Source organism: Anomaloglossus baeobatrachus, chromosome 1 (assembly GCF_048569485.1).
Source record: "Anomaloglossus baeobatrachus isolate aAnoBae1 chromosome 1, aAnoBae1.hap1, whole genome shotgun sequence".
In the NCBI taxonomy this organism is placed as follows: Eukaryota; Metazoa; Chordata; class Amphibia; order Anura; family Aromobatidae; genus Anomaloglossus; species Anomaloglossus baeobatrachus.
The window spans coordinates 180,939,578-180,961,855 of record NC_134353.1 but is presented as its reverse complement, the minus strand read 5'-3'; the positions used below and the strand labels follow the sequence as shown (position 1 = coordinate 180,961,855).

The window sequence follows — 22,278 nt, the reverse complement described above, 5'->3', positions numbered from 1 at the left end:
CAGGAGGCACCAAGGGCAGGCAACACAGAGCCAAGGCCATGAGGTACAAGGGACCAAGGGCAGGCAGCATAGAGGAACAGAGGCACAAACCAGGAAGCACGCGGCCCGGAAACATGAGGCCGAGAGACAGAGTCCCGAGGCCAGGAGGCCCGGGCCACTACGACCGAAGGCGCAAAGGCCATGAGGCTCAGAGGCTGGGAGGGCCCGAGGCCCGGAGGACCCGAGACCAGAAGACAGGAGGTCCAGAGGACACAGAGGCCACAGAGACCAGGAGGCTCAGGAGACACAGAGGTCAGGAGACCCAGAGGCCAGAAAAAACACACAGGCCACATGGGCCAGGACATACAGAACACACGGGCCCGGAGGCCACAGGGACCAGGAGGGCACAGAGGCCCCAGGGGCCAAGAACCTACAGAGGCCAGGAACCCACAGGGGGCCATCACGAGTCCATAGAGCCCACAGGAGCCTACAGGGGCCACGAGTCCAGAGGCCACGAGTCCACAGAGGGCACGAGGGCCCGGAGTCCACAGAAGCCTTACAGGGGTCATGAGTCCACGGAGGCACAGGGTGCCAGGCAAACACAGGGGTTACAGGGGCCCCTGGCCATGCGGCAGAATCCAGCTCCAAAGTGTGATCAGGAAGCCACACAGCCCCGCCCGAAGCCACGTACCGAGCCCGGACTAGCGCAGGCAGGGACTCCGGGACGATCCTCCTTGCACTACCGGGACACTGCCGAGGAGACAGAGCGGGGACGCGGCCCCGGACACAGCGCACCCGCCGTGCAACCGGAGGCGCAGCCCGCTCCACAGGAAGAGCCGCCGAGCACCGACAGCAACTTACCCCGCGTCCGGCACAGGAAGGAGGGATCCACGGCCTTCCAAGGAACCTGCCCGGCCCACTCCCCCCTGAAGCGCTCCAGTGCACTTCCGGGTCACAGCAGCAGAGAGCGCGCGGACACGGCAGGGTCCCCCCTGCCGTCCACAGAGCCAGGCGCGCGCAGGTGCCGGCGTCATTACCCCGGAGACAAAGCCGAACCAAGGGGAAGAGGACGAGGCGCACCAGAGGACTGAGTCCACGAGGGGAGCTCCACCGACCGTGCTTCTGGACCTAGAGCTCCGCCGTTCCCACGGAGACCGCACGGACTCAACCGGACCCAGGTACTGTAGGTTCCTCTCCATTCAGGACAGGAAACCAACTGATGAGGGAGGGGGACTGCCCCTTTTTTATCTGTAGGTTTCCTGTCCTGAAGGGGGCGGATCCCTCTCTCTCGTGGGTGCTGTCGTGACGAAAGGAAAAAAAAGTTGCGTTTTTTTTTTTTCTGCAAAGAGACGGATTGTGCTGCACAGCAAAAACCGGATGTGTGAAAGTAGCCTTAATTTCACCATTCCAGTAAAGAGACGCTTAGAATAGCTGTGCATTATCCCGTCGCTGCTGTTGGCTTGCTGGGCTCCGTACTGGGCTTTTTTTAAATTTTATTTTTTTTTTTTTCCCCGAAACCTTGGTTATCATATGATTGGACCCCCGTATGTGTGGTAGAAATGAAGTTTTGGGTCCTTGTTCTTCACGTAGGGTCAGTGAAGAAACCAAACCTTAGTCAGTATTGGAGTGTTGATGTGTTGTGTAGTATTCCGCATGCTTATGCCCCGGAAACAGTTCGAGGCTGTTCTTGCATTACATTAATAATGCCCAATGTCCCGCCTGAGATGACACAAAGTTGACATTTGTTACTGATGATTCTGTGATAGGAGGAGCTAGAGGCAGAGCCCCGCTCTATTCTATTTACATAGAATTTCACTAGTAACAGCCATCTCAGTAATGGGAAAGTCTTCACTGAATACAGATTTTTCTTGAGAATTTTGATTGTCAAATTTTGGCAGAGAAAGATTTGTCTAAGATATATCAAAAAGTTGTTTAACTTTTCATGTGAACTATTGATTAATGAAATAAACATTAACACAACAGTTATGCTTTACATTTCTGCCGCTGCCATGTTGCATGAGCATTTAGTTGGTTTGAACAGTCATTCTATGCTGACAGTCCCTTTTAAATTAAAGCTCCAGATCCTTGTATTCTCCAACCTCACCTGTTTGAGGTGGGAGGCAAAACATTGGCTTCAACAACTTTTACCTGTAAAGAGGGTGGGGGGGAGGTTTGGAGGAAACCCTTAACAACCGCGGGCTGTACTAATACATCCTAAAACATCAAGATGTAATCACCTCCAGCTGCTTAGAGCAGCTATCATGACTCAATTCCTGTAACAGCCTAAAGCTGGTGTCACACACAGCGACAACGACGTCGCTGCTACGTCACCATTTTCTGTGACGTTGCAGCGACGTCGCTGTCGCTGTGTGTGACATCCAGCAACGACCTGGCCCCTGCTGTGAGGTCGCCGGTCGTTGCTGAATGTCCAGCTTCATTTTTTGGTCGGCACTCTCCCGCTGTGACACACACATCGCTGTGTGTGACAGCGAGAGAGCGACGAAATGAAGCGAGCAGGAGCCGGCACTGGCAGCTGCGGTAAGCTGTAAACATCGGGTAACCAAGGGAAGACCTTTCCCTGGTTACCCGATGTTTACGCTGGTTACCAGCCTCCGCCGCTCTTGCTGCCAGCGCCGGCTCCTGCACTGTGACATGTGGCTGCAGTATGCATCGGGTAATTAACCCGATGTGTACTGTAGCAAGGAGAGCAAGGAGCCAGCGCTAAGCAGTGCGCGCGGCTCCCTGCTCTCTGAACTGTGACATGTAGCTGCAGCACACATCGGGTTAATTAACCCGATGTGTGCTGCAGGAGAGCAAGGAGCCAGCGCTAAGCGCGGCTCCCTGCTCTCTGAACATGTAGCACAGCGACGTTATGATCGCTGCTTCTGCTGTGTTTGACAGCTAAGCAGCGATCATAACAGCGACTTACAAGGTCGCTGTTACGTCACCGAAAATGGTGACGTAACAGCGACGTCGTTGTCGCTGTCGTTTAGTGTGAACCCAGCTTTAGGCTATGTGCGCACGTTGCGTTCTCTGCAGTGCAGAAAAGAACGCACCCTCTGGCAGACTGGACACTGCGTTTATAAAATAAAATGCATCCAGAACGCATTCATGTTGGATGCTTTTTCCATGCGTTTTGGATGCATTTTTGACAGTGCGTTCCCCTGGCAATTCAGCTCTGCTACATGCTGGCTGACAGCAGACAGTCACGCGATGAGAATGAACTTGGGTGAACTGCACCCGACTTCATTGTCATACCGCGGCTCTGTGTGTGGCGTCCCGATTTATCATTTTCCCCGCAACATTACCGCCTACATCCCCGCACACATCCCGACATTACCACCTACATCCCGACATTAGCCCGGACACATCCAGACCTTACTGTCGACATCCCCCGCACACATCCCGACACTACAGCACTCATCATCAACACACACACACACACCGGTATTACCTTAGTGATGTCCCCGCTGACTGCGCGATTCACTTCAGTTGCTGCATGGAGCTCACAGGAGCGCCGGTGTTTTACAGCAGCTCCTGTCAGCTTCATGTAGCAGTGCTGGATGCATCGCGGGACCTCTGGATTACGCTGGACCTGGAGGGGTATTTGGGGATTTCAATGATTCAAAATGATTTTTTCGGGTGTATGTGTTTTATTCACTTTCACTTACAGGTTAATTATGGAAGGTATCTCAGGGAGACGCCTGTCATGATTAACCTAGGACTTAGTGGCAGCTATGGGCTGCTGCCATTAACCCCTTATTACCCCGATTGCCACCGCACCAGGGCAATTCGGGATGAGCCAGGTAAAGTCCCGGGACTGTCGCATGCAATGCATGCGGCAATTCCGGGCGGCTCCTGGCTGATATTGTTAGGCTGGGGTGCTCCCCGTAACGTGGCGCTCCCCATCCTGAGAATACCAGCCTTCACCCGTGTTGCTTTATCTTGGCTGGTATCAAAATTGGGGGGGGGGGGGGGGGAACCACACCGTGGGGTGCGTGTCTGACTGCAACCAATCATAGGCACTGGTGGGTGGGGAAAGCAGGGAATAAAAGATTGAATAATGAGCGGCCGGCATTTTCAAAAGAGGAAAAGCCGCCGGAGCAGTGTGAACGCCGTGCTGGTGATCAAGGATGAGTATGAGAGAGGGGGGACAGACCGACCGAGAGAGACTGACAGAGACCGACAGACGGAGGGAGATTCACCGACATCCACAGACAGAAATTGTCCGACATCAGAGACTGAAAAGACCTGCGTTTTGCTTGTCAAAAACATGCAGAACGCAACAAAAATGCAGTCCTGTGCATTTTGGTTGCGTTCTGACCCACATCATTGATTTAAATGGGTGGAGAATGCGGTTACAACACACAAGTGACATGCTGCGTTTTTTTTTTTTTTGTTTGTTTTTTTTTCCCTCATTGAAAATTAAAGGGTTTCAAAAAAGTATACACATGGTTGCTGCAAAATGCAATACCGCGATCAAAACACAGCATCTCAGCAAAAATAGTAGTATTAAAAACATCAGCCTAAAGTAAGCAATCACTGAGCCCCATATCCCAAAAAAATAAACAGGTCGCAGAAATTTTTTATTTTTTTTTTTTCAGTACACTAAGGTAAAACTCATGGTTTCATTTAAACGTACAATTCATCCCACAAACAGGCCCTTATATGGCAAGATTGACTGAAATAAAGTTACGGCTCTTGGAAGAAGGGGAGCAAATGACGACTGGGAAAAAAAAAAAAAAAAAACGGCTTGGGTTGAAGGGTTTAAAGGGGGTTATCTCACATCCTCAAATGGTCGAAGTTGACTTGTTCTTGGTGGGGGACAAGGAATGTTGCAATCTACCTCCTGTTCTTAAGAACATGGCTATTTAATTCCATAGTTTCTTATATTATTGGCTTGCTAGGAAAAGCACACACATTTTGGTGCAGTTTGCAAGCAATGCTCTGGTGGGGTCTGGCAGCTTCAGTCCCCCCACGCTCCTGTAATGCTGCTTGTGCTTTGCAGGATGGGGAGCGCTCAGTGTCATTCTTCAGGGGAGGCATATAATCCAGAAGATAACCATTTCATTTATGAGAATTACTTGTCTTGTGCACTGATGTCTAAGTTAATTGCAGATTTTTTTTTTTTATTCTTGCCAAACCTTTTTTATATCGGACTGGTCTGCGGTAAGTGATCTGTTTTATGTATCAGTGTTTCTCCATGTACATCCAAATGTGTAGAATGAAATCACTGGATGATTCATACAATATTGTGTTCTTTGTACTTGGATATTAGGATACATTTTAATGTAAGTGAATTCTGGCATCACTTGCTCCACATTTTAGACCCTTTTTACGACTAATAGACATGTAACCTTTTTGAACAGGGGTGGAGCTCTTTGGGAAGGGGAGTGGCTTAACATGTAACAATGCACCACCGAGTAAGGCTAGCTTAACACGTGTGTGGTGTGTTTTTTGTTTTTTTTTTTTTTTTTTTTTTTAATTCAGTCGCAATCCACAGTTTTGGGAAAACGGCAGAATCCGTTAACAGATCTCGCTGCTTCCCATAGACTTGTATAGACGACGGATTGCAACTGATGAACCTGTGTTGGCCGACGCTGCGTTTCTTCTGCCGGGCGGAAGAAATGCAGCAATGTTTTTTGAGCGGCGGAATTCTTTCCCCCCCCTCACAAACTTTGTTTTGGCTCTTGGTGGCCGAACGATCAGCTCGGCAGCCGGGTGATCAGATGATCATTCACAATAGTCTGCCGCCGGTAAAACTGTAAAAAAAAAAAACTCCGTTGTGCCACTATATGCAACGCATCCGTGATGCAACGGATGCCGTTAAACGCAAGTGTGAAACTGTTGGGTGGCGTCAACTGCTGTATTTTACGATTGTAAGTTGCCACAATCTAAGAATTTTAGCTTTGATTAGCATGCCCATTGACAACATGAAGTGTGGATGGGTAAAAAATCTCTCATGATTGACCTTATGTTATTTTAGTCCATTCTAAATGAAGAAGTGGTCATCTCCTCGTTTGGTGAGGTGCAGAAAGCTTTGGATTTCAAGAAGGAACAACTTCTGGACTTGATTAAACAGCAGCGAAGCACATTTAAGAAGCGTGGTGAAGTACGGAGGGTAACACGATCTCATCACAAAACTATGGTTGAAAGCCTTCTAAAGGATTGTGAAAGCATTGTGGATGTGTATGAACCAGGCAGCTTCCTTAAGGTAAAATAGCAATGGTGTATCGCCTTATTTTTGAGGGGAGTCTGTGTGGATTATGGGAGATGCTGGGGTCTATAGTTTTATTTTAGCAGACAGCTAGAAACAATCTGCATATACCTCTTGGAGATGCATCGGATGGGACATGTGCATGTCATAAGTGTCTGGCAAATTCACAATCTTAAAGCAGCTTTACTCCATTCATATTATAGCTGCAACTTTCAGCCTGACTTCTGATCTCCTGGCCCAAACTACCTGTAGCATGGGCGTAGTGATATTAGTGCTGCAATCAGTGGCAGAGGGTCAGTGCTGAACTCTGGAAGAGGGGGTAAAATAAGTGTACTAAAGGTGATTTCTGAAACTGGAAGCGAAGACTACTTTTTAATATTTCACTGTCAATATACAATCTCTGTAGAGCCTGGTGTGGGCAGAACAGCTGTCAGCCTGCTACATGACAAAAGCTAAAAACTGTCAAGGCTGCACCCAGTAATCTAAGTGAAAGATCATTGGATTCAGGATCTCTGCCTACATTATGCAGCACTCATACAGTAGCAAAAACACGCTGACAGATTCCCTTTAACAGCTGCGACCGCAGCATGAGGTGCTAGCAGGGCGATAATGGGTTGCCATGACACCCAGTAGTCTGCTGAAGCCCCCTATTCCTGTCACAATGATGCTTCCATGAAAGCCTGATAGTGGCGTTCTAGACACATTCTTGCAATTCTCAAGCATTGATGCTTGCAAGTTATTATAATTTATTATTTATAGAGCACCATTGATTCCATGGTGCTGTACATGAGAAGGGGTTACATACAGAATACATATATAAGTTACAATAGACTGGTACAGAGGGAAGAGGGCCCTGCCCTTGCGGGCTTACATTCTATAGGATTTTGGGGAGGAGACAGTAGGTGGGGCGGCAGCTCCGCACGGTGGTGGTGGTGAAGCAGTGAGGTCATTGAAGGTTATAAGTTCAAGTAATAGCATTGGTAAATGGCTGCTTCAACATTACAGTGTAATAAGCAACGAAAATATAGTATCTTCCTGTGCATAAGGGGTTAAGGTGAGCTTCCACAAATGGCTAGAAATGTTTTGTTGCCACTTCCTCCACATACATGGCTGACTATTATCTGTGTGGGGACCATTAGTCACTTTCAGGGGCCATGCTTATGTGTTCAATTAACCTTATCTCTTTCCCTTTTGCAGGTGGCTTGTGGCCTCAATAAAAGGTGTGTATTTTGAATCTCCCACCCCTGGTCTGTTACATAGCGTGTTGTGATGGGGACTGAGGGCCCCCTAGTAGGTTTAGTAATTTGCAAATCAAAAACGGTCCGTGGAGCCTCTGTTAGGAGTCAAGACACAGAATTAGCCAGATATCCCTCCGGGAAGGACCTGGCCAAGGAGTGGCTTTTTTTAGGAGACAACCATAACCACCATATTAAGTGGCCCTTTTAGTCAATATCCAACTTTTTGACAAGCCAGCATCCTACTCCACACTGAGGGGCAACACCCCGAAACAGCTGTCTGTGGATGGATACCTGACCTTGGTATTTCCCTTGTCTTATCTTTAAACTTGTCAAAAAGTTGGATATTGACTAAAAGGGCCACTTAATATGGTGGTTATGGTTGTCTCCTAAAAAGAGCCACTCCTTGGCTAGGTCCTTCCTGGAGGGATATCTGGCTAGTTCTGTGTCTTGACTCCTAACAGAGGCTCCACGGACCTTTTTTGATTTGCATACTTCCCATGGGGCAATGCACCTAGGATTCACTGTTTTCAGAGCCTTTGTTGGCTGCCGGCAGTGTTTTCTCTGGCTGGTCTCCCCGAGATCAGTGATTGTTTTGTCTTGTAGGTTTATTAATTGACCAATTTCTTACATGCAATGATACTAAAGCCCCTGGCACATTTAACGACTTACCAGCCATCCCAAAAACAATGTGACCTGATAAGGATTGCTGGGAGGTCGCTGAAGAGATGTCAGTCAGATCTTACCAACGACGCAGTAACTATCTCAGCCGGCGCTGGGACAGTGTTAGGAGGTCGTTGATAGGCGTCAAACAGATGCGTCCTGCCCAGCAGGACATCACCTTTGTAGAAAATGGTCTGGACCATTCTGCAACGACTAGCGATCTCGCAGCAGGGGCCTGATCGCTGGTAGGTGTCACACATAACGAGATCGCTGGCGGGATCGTTGCTGCGTCACAAACGGTAGCGATCTCGTTTTGTGTAACGGGGGCTTTAATTTTTTCTGGCAACTTCTAATAGTACATTAACATTATCATGGTCATTGTCTGGTTTACCATATAGTGTACTGGGGGGGGAGGGGGTATTCCAAGTGCGGTAAAAGTCCAAATGCGCATTAGTTTTTGGCCTTTTTTATTTAGACTGTTCACTATATGGTAACTGTCACTATGATGCCTCAAGTCAGTACGAGTTTGTAGATGTCAAACATGTATACTTTTATCTGAGGGTTAAAATTCAGAAATTTGTCCAAAATAAAGCACTTTACTTTTGCCACCATCTTCCAAGACTTGTAGCGGTCTCATTTTTTGGGATCTGGGGCTCCGTGACAGATTAAAAAAAAAAATAAAAAAAAAAAATATGTATGTATGTATGTATGTATGTATGTAGCCTTCAGCAAGGGCTGGAACCCAGTGATGAGCAGCTCCGATGTCTTTCTGCATGTTTACAGTGTAGACAGAACGCTGGCACTCAGTGGTGTGGGTAGGATTAGAGCATCATTGAGAGGACTAGCTGAGCCTCAGACATTGATTAGCAGAGACCTGCTGATGACATGCAGCGACAGGAGTTTAGTACCCATCAGAATTTCCAGTGTGCTGTATGCTCTTTCCTGGGAGTAATTGTATCTTTTCTCCTATTCTAGGATGAAATCTAAGCTTGAACTTATGGAGTTCTGTGCTGATCACACTGAAGACATGTCGAGACTCGAGCCTCTGTGTGTAGATGTAGAGGCTGTCCTGGATGCTGTGTCTGCACTGAAAATTGCAAGCGGCTCCAAGGGTTAGCGCCTTATTCAGCAATTTAAAAAGGAGAAAAGCCATCTTTGCTCTTTGTACTTGGTGAAGGCATTGAATATATTAAACACTGTAGAGAAAAAAATGACCATTTTATAATTTAACCTTATTGTGAAATAAAGTAAAATATAGTCAGCTGTGGGCGCTGTATGAAGACTTTGGACCCATGTTTTGGCCTTTTTATAGCTGAGGCTGCATCGTAGGCGTCAGATGCTAGCTGTGAGATACAGGCTGCATCTGGTTTTTACTACAGTGGTTGGAGCTCAGACTTCACACTGCTGTTAATGTGACCGAAGTATTTAAGGGCCGTTTCACACATCCAGTATTTTGCCGGATCCGTCACACTCCAGTATAGTGTAATACAGTACTATGGGAGCTTGCCACAATGCCATTGTATAGTATTACACTGTACTGGAGTGACTGTTCCAGCAATCCGGCGAAATGCTGAATCTGTGAAACTACCCTAAAGCACACAGTTCAGGTCTAGCTGTTTTGCTCACTCATTGAGCCCTGCCCTATGCAGTGACCCAAAAAACACCCCCCAAAGTTTTGACTATTTAAAAAAAAAAAAAAAAAATAAAAACCAACTGTTGACTTGCGCTGTAAATCTGCAACGTATGATGGTAAAGGGTTTAAAAAAAAAAAAAAATTTAATACCCCCTTTTAAAGTTTTCTGCTGCTTTACATTTTGGTGCACAGGGGCCTAACTCTACACTTTTATATTCTCCTCCCTGTTTATGATTTCCCTCCGCCTTCCTTTTGGTGTGTAAATGACCATTCACTGAGAGATTAATTAGGGGTCCTACACAGGTAGTGATTTAAAAAAAATAAAAATAAAAAAAAAATATTCTTTAAACTAGTTCCCCCTAGGGAATTATAAGGAGTAGTAGTCAGACTATTCATTAATGTCTGTTGATCAGAGCTGTACAGCTGTGATCAGCAGAAATGCCCACCTCTTGTTACAATCAGCACCTGGCCAGGTGAATTAGTGAGTCCTGATAGCTACAGGAGTCATCACATGACTCTGCTGCCATGACAACTATTGGCTCACACTGATCACTCCACAGAGCCGCCGATGGGGCTGGGTAAGGCTCACCTCATCAGCGGTATTTTGCCGCAAAACCAGATCCATTAAAAAACAGTTTCAGTTCAATTAATTTCCAATGGAATCGTGGCAAGATGTGGTCACATGCGGTTGTGTATGACGTATGCAACCGCATCTTGCCACGGTTTCATTGGAAATGAATTTAACATGCAGTTGTAAATGATCCTGTTTTGCGGCAAAGTACCGCTGATGTGAGGTGAGCCTTAGTGAAAATTTTACTGCAGTGGGGTTTTAAATCGCAATGTCACATGTTGACATCGTGATTTAAGGGGTTAACAGGTGCATAGTAGATCCACTCATGCCTGTGAGGCACGTGTCCGATGTTTAAATCAGCTGACGTGTGCGAATCACTGGCAGGTGATTAAAATTATAGGTTAGGACACCCCACGGTCGTTAAAGGGTTAATATTTATTAAAATGAAGTAGCTATTTATAGGACAATTTTACATTACAATTCTGTAAAAATCAGATATATACAAAAACTAGTTAGTGTGGGGTCATCAAGACAATTTTGTCTTTACCATGAAAAATCCATAATTTTATTTATCAAATGAGTTGCATAATGAATAGAAAATGTAGTCCAGATACTGACTAGGTTAGAAATAATGATTTTTAATTGAAATAATTTTCATCTTCAAACTTTGCTTTCGGCGCAGAATGCTCCTTTGCAGCAATTCCACCTTTGCAGACCTTTGGCAGTCTAGCTGTTAATTTGCAGAAGTAATCTGGAGATATTTCACCCCATGCACCCCCCCCCCCACTTTCCCACAAGGTAGATCGGCTTGATGGGCACGTTTTGTGTTCCATACGGTCAAGCTGCTCCCACAACAGCTCAATAGGGTTGAGATCTGGTGACTGGGCTGGTCACTCCATTACAGATGGCATACCAGCTGCCTGCTTCTTCCCTAAATAGTTCATGCATAATTTGGAGGTGTGCTTTGGGTCATTGTCCTGTTGTAGGATGAAATTGGCTCCAATCAAGCACTGTCCACAGGGTATGGCATGGCAAACTGGAGTGATAGCCTTCCTTATTCAAAATACCTTTTTACCTTGTACAAATCTCCCAAGTTACCAGCACAAAGGCAACCACAGACCATCACATGCCTCCACCATGCTTGACAGATGGCATCAGACACTCCTCAAGCATATTTTCCGTTCTGTGTCTCACAAATATTCTGCTGTGAGCCAAACACCTCAAACTTCACTTTGTCCATAACACCCCCCCCACCACCCAAACCCAGTTTCCTCTGTCCAATGTCTGTTCTTTTGCCCATATTAATCTTTTTTTTTTTTTCCTTTTTATTAGTCTCAGATGTGACTTTTTTTTTTCTTTGCCACTCTGCCCTGAAGGCCAGCATTCCAGAGTTGCGTCTTCCCTGTAGACGTTGACGCTGGCACTACTTAATGAAGCTGCCAGTTGAGGACCTGTGCAGCGTCGATTTCTCAAACTAGAAACTCTAATTTACTTGTCTTGTGCAGCGGGGCCTCCCACTTCTCCTTCTACTCTGGTTAGAGCCTGTTTGTGCTCTCATCTGAAGGGAGTAGTACACACCGTTGTAGGAAGTCTTCAGTTTCTTGGCAATTTCTCGCATGGAATATCCTTCATTTCTAAGCACAAGAATAGACTGTTTCACGATTTTATTTATTTTTTTTCTTTCCCTGGTTCTTTTTGAGCGTTTAATGGAACCAACAAATCTAATGCTCCAGATTCTCAACTAGCTGAAGGTCAGTTTCATAGCTTCTCTAATCAACAAAACTGTGCTAACATACTTGCACAAGGGATTTCTAAACATCTATTAGCCTTCTTAAGTAGTTAACAAACACAATGTACCATTAGAACACTGGAGAGGTGGTTGTTGGAAATGGGCCTCTATACACCTATGTAGATATTGCATTACAAACCAGACTTTTGCAACTAGAATAATCATTTACCACTAACAATGTATAGTGTATTTCTGTTTAAGTTAATGTTAGCTTCATTGAAAAAAAAGTGTTTTCCTTTCAAAAATAAGGAAATATCTAAATGACCCTAAACTTTTGAACTGTGTGTGTGTGTGTCCTTTTTATAGACATTTTGTCTACGGGGGTAAAAAAATAATTCTGCACTGCCCCAGTGAATAATAGCTGGCCAAGCGCTGTATGGTAAATTGGATTGTTCCCTCCCCCTTTTCCACATAAGCAGTGGATATACAAGGCGAGCTTAGGCTTGAGTCGTACAACTGTATATTCTCTTAAACGCATGATTGTAGCATGAGCAGGGTGTGATACTAAAAATATCATGTGTAGAGGATGGGCTAAAAATGTCTGTCTGAAACTCAGACATATTAGTTTGGAGAGAGAGATCTCTCTTCTTAATTACTGGCCATTTGCTTTGCATGACTGCGTGCAATCTAATTGGATGTAACTCGGAGATGCGTTTGATTTTTGTCCTGGAATTTCTAAATGTAAACCTTGCCTCTACATAATTGTTATTGAGGTAAGAATAATCACAAATCTTGTCTTCTTGTAGACGTGCAGAAACAAAATGAAAGCTTTACATTTCAATCTATATTGAGAACCTGGAATCCAGGAATGGCAGCTAATGAGAAGTACTGTGTAAGTGGCCACAAGCTCGGTTCTCCCCCCCCCCCCCCCTTCTACAAAGCTGACTCTATAAATACTGTCTATTATTGTTTTCCAGCCGGTTCAGGATCAAGAACTGATTTATTTTCAAGGCCAATTGCAAAAAATGTCCGTACGCTACGTATGCATAACAAAGATGCCAGAGTATCAGCACTTTAGCTACGAGGTAACATATGACCAAGGATCATTCGTACATGAAGAGTAGCTCAAAGTTTGGATATTGTTTTGTGTTGTATGTCCCTTAATTCTGTGCAGTTTGGTGGTTCAGGTCCTGAGACTCCCACCAATTATTCAAAAGACATCGGCGCACAACGGAGGAGGCAGAGGAATGCATTAGAGTACAGATCAGATTCAGTGGAAAATCATAGGATTTCTACTGAGTCCAAACTCCGCTTTGTGAGCTCTGAGGCAGAAGTGGTCTTTTGTGTCTCTTTAATAAAATCAACAAACACTTGAGTTCTTAGATTTCTAATAGGCACTTCAGGGAAAAGGCCTAATAAATTAAATTCAATTATAGAATTTTTTTTTTCCCTCTCTTCCTCTCCCTCAGTCACCCCCCCCCCCCACCCCCCCCCCGTCCCCTTAGGGACCAGTGAAAAACATTTTGACCTTAATCGCTTGCTCAATATACTGTATTAAGGACTAAACTTAAAGTTCTATGAAGTGAAAGGAGACTACGATGGCAGCCATGGAGGCTGGGTGGGGGGCTTTGACTTCCTTGACATTTCTTTGCCACTTCACAAGCATACTTGCCATTTAGATTTCACTGTCCGTGATTTGACAGTGGCAATCGGAGCTAGCCCTGGTCACTTCTAAGACTGACTAGCAAGTGTATAGACTGAAAAATAAGGAGCGCTGATAGTGTAATACCAACAGATCAGTGAGGTAGATCAGGAAAAATACACTCACCTGAAAAGGTTGTGATAGTCACAACCACTGATAGAGCATAGGATGAAGGCGTCTGCTGCAGCCCCACATGGATGTGCATACAAATCAGAGTGAAGAGGGGGTTAATGCCGCGCATCAGCCAAAATGAAGATGTATCACGTTGATGTTATAAACGTATTCTTTTATTCCATCGGTCTACGCGTTTCGAGGATATACCTCTTCAGGACCAGTGCATCAACATAGTATCATAAAATTATATATATATATATATATATATATATATAATTTTTTTTTTCTGATATTGTCACCTATATTCTGTGCAAATAAAGTGCAGAAATAAACAGATGCTAATTAAAATAACAAAACAAGAATAATTTGGTTGCATAAATTGTAAACACTCCTATAGTTGACCAATTTTTGGAACACATCCACATTCTAGAATCATACTTGGGTCGGAGTCACACTTGCAAGTGGCTCGCATCACATCACCCGGTATGGCCGCACAGGAGTGTCCCAGCTGCATAGAAATACATGCAGCTGATCCTCTCCTGGCAGGACAGTGTGTGGCCGTACCGAGTGATGTGTTTCGAGTCACTTGCATGTGTGACTCTGGCTTTCAACACATATTAAAGGGAACCTGTCATTTTAAAAAAAAAAAAATAAGTGCTGGAATTAATCTGCAGTGTAGCAGCATCGATGCTGCACTGACTACCTGGCTCCTGCGAGGAATTAAACTTTATTCTTCACTGTTCAGTACGTAGTGGTCAACGCCTGCAACAAAGCCCTGGCAGTGGGAACTGATGCACTGCTGAGCAGTGACAGAAGCTGTGCCTCTTTGACTGAAAAGCTGAGGTTGCTTGTAGTAATAAAGTTAATTTACTGCTTGTAGCCAGCCTTTCAGTGCGGTGGCTGCTGACTTAGAATGCTATTAACCTGTAGATTAACCCCATATTTGCAGGTTGCTATATAATATATGTACCGTATTTTTCGGACCATAAGACGCACTTTTTTCCCCCCAAATGTTGGGGGAAAGTGAGGGGTGTGTCTTGTGGTCTGAATGTGGCTGCGGGGAATATGGGTGGAGCGGGTCATCGGGGGTATGAGCAGGTTATAGCAGCCTGCCGTGACCACGTAGCCCCGCTCATTTAATATGCACGCCCATCCCCCGCCCATCATCCCTCAGCGCTGAAGCAGGCACTGACAGGTGGGCGGGGGATAAACTGCCGACCCGCATGATCATCCCTGGCAACTACCGCCTGGAGTGATCATGTGCGGCTGTATACACTGCCCCCCGCGCATCATCATCAGCGCGGGGAGCAGTGAATCAGTGTACAGTACTCACCGTTCCCCTGCAGCATCGCTTGTCCTCCCGTCTGTGTCGGCGGCAGCGCCGCTGAGTGCAGCCATCCCCGTTACCCTGCTGCATCGTGATAATCTCCTGTGTCTGCCGGTGGCTGGGTGGAGACTAGCAGCGCGCACAGCGATGATGTCATCGCTGAGCGCACGTGTCCACATGTAGCCGCCGGCACAGACACAGGAGATGATCGTGATGCTGCAAGGGAACGGCTCCACTCAGCGGCGCTGCCGCTGACACAGACTGGAGGATGAGCGATGCTGCAGGGAGTGAGGTAAGGTGACTATGAACGTTTTTTTTTTTTTTTTTAATGTGCCACAGGATGCGGCCATACACCAGGATGGGGGTGTCATATGAGCCGGATGGGGGTATATTATGACCAGGATGGGGGTATATTATGACCAGGATGGGGGTATATTATGAGCAGGATGGGGGTATATTATGAGCAGGATGACTGTATAGCAGGATGAGGGACATATACTGTATATACAAGGCAGGAGGATCATTACCAGGATGCGGCACCTTAGTAGAGAATTTGGGGACATTACCCCCATAAGTGTCAGCAGCAGATCCTTGCCCCATAACAGTGTCATGACCACATTTTTTGCTTAAAATTTTATTTTCCTATTTTCCTCCTCTAAAACCAGGGTGCGTCTTATAGTCCAGTGCGTCTTGTATAGTCCGAAAAATACGATTATATATATATATATATATATATATATATATATATATAATTAGGGTTCTCCTTAAATAGTAGTGAGTACACAGCTGCCATTGCTTTATAATTCTGTTAGACACAATATATAAAGTTCTAGCTGCTCTAGTAGGATTTTCCTGATATTTATTTAGTTTCCTTTTACAGCAAAAGCCATAGTCCGTAATCTATCAACAGAGCAAAGAAATCTCATTGTTTAAAGTTATCAGTCAGAAGAGTACAAATAATTTTTCCGAACCATTTGATACGGAACACTGAAGAGTATCATTAATGAAATGGCATAAATGTGCCACAAAAGTCACATTTTCTAGAACTTCACATCATCCCAAAAATTGCTGGAAAGACCATAATAAAATTGGTCTAGGATAAAGGAGCTGCAGGAATTAAGAAAGAAAAAAAAAAGTACTGCATTTGACAATATCCCTTGTTTTTCATCGGCCTGGTCCTTGTAAGAAAAGGGTTCTGATCTGCCCCCTATGCCAAAGAAAAAGATTCAGTCATGGCTATAATATACATCGTCTGCCATTAGCATTTGGGAATATGTGTTATGGTCTGATGAGTCCAAGGTTAAAAACTTTGGCTAGATTTTCAAAAGGTTTGTTTGGAGCAAAGCCAAAACTAAAGAACAAAACACAGCCAAGCATGGTGGAGGCTTTATTATACTTTGGTCTGTTCTTGTCAACTGGCACTTGGGTTTTAGACAAGGGGAGGGAATTATGACTAGTTCCAAATATCAATCAATTTTGCAACAAAAATCTTAAGGCTTCTGCTAAAAAGCTGAACATGAAGAGGAATTTCACCATCTGGCTCAACAATGACCCTAAGCATACCACCAAATCAAGAAAAGAATGGCATTGCCAGAAGATCAAAGTTCTGGAATGGCCCAACTAAACCTGAATCCAGGTGAAAATATGTGGGTGACCTAAAGAGGGCTGTGCACAGGAGATGTCCTCGAAATCTGACAGATTTAGAGCACTACTTCATAGAAGAGTGTGCAGCTTGCCTATTCAAGATGTACTGTACCAGCTGATCGACTCCCATCCCCCAAAAAAAGGCTGAATGGTGTTATAAATTGTAAGGGTGCCTCAATAAAGTTTTAGTGTAAGTGTGCAAATTTATGTATTTACATTATTTTAGCTGTTTTATTTTTCAGTTTCCACCTGAAAACATTTCATTTCTATTTCTCAATTGAATTATACAGAATATGGGTGAAATTAACTCCTTCCCGTCTAAGCCTGTTGCCCTTACTGACTAGGCCAATTTTTTTTTTTACAATTCTGACCAGTGTCACTTTATCTGGTAATAACTCTGGAACACTTCAACGGATTCTAGTGATTCAGAAATTCTGCAGATTAATAGCATTTATTTATTAATTTTTACCTCACAGGTTCTCTTTTATAAATAACAGACCTGAGTGGGGACTTATTTTTTTGTTGGATCAGTTAAAGCTTTTTATTGGTAGCATTTTGAGGTAGATAACATTTTGGATCCGCTCACATTTATCTTGTACGCTACACTGAGAACGTATATCAGTGTTTCCGTCCAAATCCCTGAAATAAGTGATTCTGATGACACCCCTAAAGGATCCATTCACTTATGAGCCAGGCGGAGTTACTGTGTTTTGAAAGGTGCACAAAACGGTCCGATTTGCGCTTTTGTGCATGCCTAAAAAGGACAACACCAGATCATTGACCAGGTAAAGACAAAGTGCAAGCCTCAGTGAATTTTTCATCGGATTTTGTGGGAGTCAAGTAAACCCTGATGTAAGTGCTCAGCGTAGAGCGCAGGATAAATATGAGCTGAGCCAGATTGCAGTTTTTGGGTGACAGAATGAGCAAATCAACAGGAGTTCAAGCATTTGGATTTTTTTTTTTGCCAACATGTTTGCAAAAAATAAGATGGTAAGTATGATTACCGTGACACCACATTAATCTGTTTTTGTTTTTTTTTTTGTTTTTTTGGGGTTTTTTTCTGCTTTTTGTACATTTTAAAAACTTAAAGGGAACCTGGCAGGTACTCTGGGTGCATATTGCTAATCCCTGCCTAACTGTCCCTGTATCAAGTAGAACACATAAGAGCGCTTTGGAAAAAGTATTTCTAAAGATCTTTCATCATATGCTAATGAGCACAGGGGCTAGTCGCAAGGGAGTTAGTTCCTGCGCTCATTCCACCCTCATAGCATGGTAGCACACCCACAGGGATGTGCTAACATGCTATTCAATGTAGTATCACCAGTGTGGCTGTGCGTACCTCTGTTCGCTGATCAGAAGTCCCGGCACTTCCAGTCATGCGCACTATACCTCTCTGAAGCCAGGACATGCACACCCGACTTCATACACGGCCCCACTGGTGATGCTGCCTTGGATAGCATGTTAGCACGCCCCTGTATACAGGGACAGTTAGGCAGGGATCAGCTATATGCACCCAGAACTCCTCGTGGCTCTGGGTGCATATTGCACCTGAAAAAAGTTTTTGTGGGACAAGATATTTTCAGGCATACCATTTTTCTTTACATATGGCTTGTCTGTTGAGATTTATTCTATGTTTTGTTTGTATGATGAGCAATAGTTTCCTGTTTATTTACAGTGTATGACGAGTTAAATAATGAGTTTTGTATATTGGATTGTTACGGACGTGGCAATACCAAATAGGTTTGAAATAATTATGCGTATTTATTACTGATTTATTTTGTGGCGAGGTGTTTCTATTTAGCCTATATGATTAAAGAAATGTAATATAGAAATTTTTTTTGTACTGTTCCTGGCATGGTCTAACAGGCCACTGTAGCTAGCAGACATGATGGTCACGATTTGATCATCTCATCGAGTTGGATGAAAGCGCGCCCCTCTCTATTTGATCCCAGCATTTAGAGGGTTAAACAGCCAGGGGCGGTGATGGATGTGACAATTGGAGCTAGGATATCATTTAATCCAAGCTGCCGGCGGCGATCATGTGGGCACAGTTTATGATGTAACTATGATAATTTGCGTGAACGCCTTCCCAATCATGAGGTACAGTTATGTCATATCGGTGAATGGGTTAAGGGTGGGAAAAAGTTCCAAAATGATTTTTTGTAGGAGAGAAAATATATATATATATTTTTTTTCTTCTTCATGACTAATAACTAGCAGTGTAACAGGGCTATTTAGTTTCATATGTACTATTTCTTGTTATATTGGACCTTTTTAGAGATGAAACTAAAACAAGTTTTGTGATCTCAATACACTATGACTAAACAGGTTGGGTTGAGGTTGTTGTTTTTAACGTTTATGCATAAAAATCTTTTATTTTGTATTTAATTGGTAGGAACTTCGTCTGAAGCGTTATGAGCCATCCGTTGTCGTTGTGCAAGAAAGAGAGGCATCGGCTTCTGAAGTACCAAATCCATTTGTTCCTAATGTTGGCCTTTTCAACTTCTCCATGCCTGTAATAAATCCAGTACAGTCCACCAGACTGAAAAGACACGATGGCTTTGACCGGGAATGTGCATCTGTTCGTAAAAAACATGTTTTCAAAGAAAAATCTGCTAAAAAAGACCATGGGAGAATGGAGATAAGCAACATTTGTGCAGTTGCAATCAAAAAAGAAAATATTCCAGTCCAGACCCAAGTTTGTCCCAGCTCTTCCTTAGGACTGACCCCTAAATTGCCCTCTGATATTGAAATGGAAAAAACATCTAAACTCTGCAATGATATAAGCAACAAAGCCTTGTTTCCAAACTTTTGTATGGGCAAGTCAGAAATTGCATCTATAAAGAAGTCTGGCATGAGTGAGAAAACTTGTAAAAAGCTAAAGTCAACGATGTGTGCTCCGAAACCTCTGAGTGCTGGATCAGTTGCGAGTACGTCTGCTGTGGCATATGAGTCGGCTAATATATTTAGCAGTGCTGGAAATGCAGAAGGTATGGCTCCTGGCTGCCTAAATTCCCCTCAGTGCCCAAAAAGCTGAGAAATCTAATGAGTGCAACAGAGCATACCGTATTTTTCAGATTAAAAGACGCACTTTTGCTCCCAAAAATTTGGGAGGGAAATAAGGGGTGCGTCTTGAAATCCAAATATAGCTTACCGGTGTGGTGGTGAAGAGGGGTCACAGAAGGTAGGGGCAATGCTGTGCGGCAGGCGGTGTGGCTCTGCTCTGTGCGGCGGGTGGTGAGGCACGAGCCATTCTGAAGATGTTGGCGATGAGGGCTTCAAATAATGGCGACTGGAGTCCGTGTGTGCTCAGATGGAGTTCTTTGCTCAAGCTCTCATCTGCGCACGTGCCTACTCCGGCTGCCATTTCTCTGAAGCCTGCACTAGTGACATCTTCAGAATGGCCCGTGCCTTACCACCCGCTGCACAGAACAGCCCCGCTACACAGCAGAGCTGCACCAGCACAGAGCAGTCATCACCGCCCAAGTACAGAGCAGCACAGCTGCCTGCAGTCAGCATCTGGACCCCCCTCTGCACGCCCACAGCATCACCATACTCCAGCATCGCCCCTGCCTCCTGTGACCCCTGCTCCACCACCGCTGCCCCCCATCCCCACTAAGACACCATCGGATTATAAAACGGACTCCATACTTTTTTTTTTTCTCTCTCTCTAAATTTGGGGTGCGTCTTATAACCCAGTGCGTCTTATAAAACGAAACATACGGTAATTCAAATGAGTACAGAATACCTCTCATTTGGTCATATTAGCCTATAAACTCATGTTACAATTAGCACACAAAAATTCTCAGAAGTATTCGGCTAAAATATTTAATATCTTTATTAGCAAAAAATTGAACATACAAAATATGGACATAGACAAATTAAAATACAGTACTGCTAAGTACCAGAAGGTGGCAGGTTAGTCAACCAAAATTATATTCAAGACCATTCATACCATAAATATGGCATCAGGAATTATATTTATTTATTAATATTATCTAATAAATAGAATTGTAGGGTCATGTTCACAATTTGCAGTTGCAACCCAGCAGTATATAGCTACCCTTGGACTAAATGTGATCCAATGGGGTCACTATGTTATAAATATATACTCACATATAAGATGAAAATTTATTAGAGCACGTATAAATTGTAGATGGAATATAACATCCCATTTTGTGTATAGTATAAATACACACACACAGTGCAAATTTGAAACATACAATGGTACTCCTATTACCATATAGGTGTAATTATAAAAATTTAGCAAAATGCATAAAGACAGCAATTGCATGTGTCAAACTGCAAGCATGGAAAAGTACAATGTCCAATGAAGGGTTAATGCAACTTACACAGAGAGTAATCCCACCACGTATGGTCACCTCAACATATGTTTCAACAATGATATCTTCATCAGGAGGTGTGGTTAGAGTGTTTAGCACGTAGGTATATAAAGAGCTTATTGACCAATTAAGATCAAAGATGGAAGACACCTGTCTATCAAAGCAGCTGTGACAGATCAGAGCATTGATCTGTCACAGCTCCGACGTTCCGGAGCCTGTAACTTCTGTAATCGGAATACGGCACAATGCGCACAATCTTTCTTATTTTTAATTTGGATGATCAAGATCCTATGTCTGTGACCACCTAGCCATAATTTTCTTTTAAATGTGTTTTTTGTTTGTTTTTTTTTCTCCAACATTTCTAGCGGACAGATCTGTCAGTTCTTCCTCTCCAGAAGAATTTTATGATGCAAGTTGTAACATAGATCCAGATGTGTCGGAGCCCTGTGAACAGAGCAGCAGACATCACTCTGCAGGCGCTGAGGAATCGTGATCTGTACAAAAAAGCCACCATTAATATATTTTAGGGGACACCAGACCCAACAATGCAGACGAGCTGAAGGCTGCTATCAAATCAACATGGGCTTCCATAACATCTCAGCAGTGCCACAGGATGATTGCTTCCATACCACGCTGCATTGATGGAGTAATTCATGAAAAAGGAGCCCCGACCAAGTATTGCGGACATTTACTGTACAGACTTTTCAGTAGGCGTCAACATTTCTGAGATTAAAATCATATTTTCAGTTGGTCTTATATAATATTCTAGTTTTCTGAGACTTTCGGTTTTCATTGGCTGTAAACCATACTCATCAACAGAAATAAACACTTGAAATAGATCACTTTGTAATGACTATATAAAACATGCATTTCACATTTTGTATTGAATTACTGCAATAAATGAACTTTTTGATGATATTGTCATTTATTGAGCTGCACCTGTATGTGTTAAAGAAGACTTCTTGGCGTTTCCTAAGGATAAACCATCTTTGTCATTCCTGTAACACCAACCACTCCTACAATTTTAGATTTTGAGCTGAGCTTTGCACATCAGTCATTTATCATTTTTCCCTGTATTTTTGTCTGTCTCCCACCAAACAGTTGTATCATTTGTAGCAACT

General features: G+C 44.0%; 1 protein-coding gene across 1 annotated transcript in view; it reads left to right on the top strand.

Moving 5' to 3' along the window:
• The window catches only part of LOC142309821 (tripartite motif-containing protein 5-like), a 28,278-nt gene extending 6,000 nt beyond the window's left edge, over positions 1-22,278 (top strand). The window contains exons 3-9 of the mRNA XM_075347274.1: positions 5,966-6,193; positions 7,394-7,416; positions 9,070-9,206; positions 12,834-12,919; positions 13,005-13,112; positions 19,210-19,804; positions 21,523-22,278. Of these exons, the coding sequence (XP_075203389.1) occupies positions 5,966-6,193; positions 7,394-7,416; positions 9,070-9,206; positions 12,834-12,919; positions 13,005-13,112; positions 19,210-19,804; positions 21,523-21,650 (1,305 nt within the window). The 3' untranslated portion in view covers positions 21,651-22,278. The remainder of the gene's footprint in view (positions 1-5,965; positions 6,194-7,393; positions 7,417-9,069; positions 9,207-12,833; positions 12,920-13,004; positions 13,113-19,209; positions 19,805-21,522) is intronic.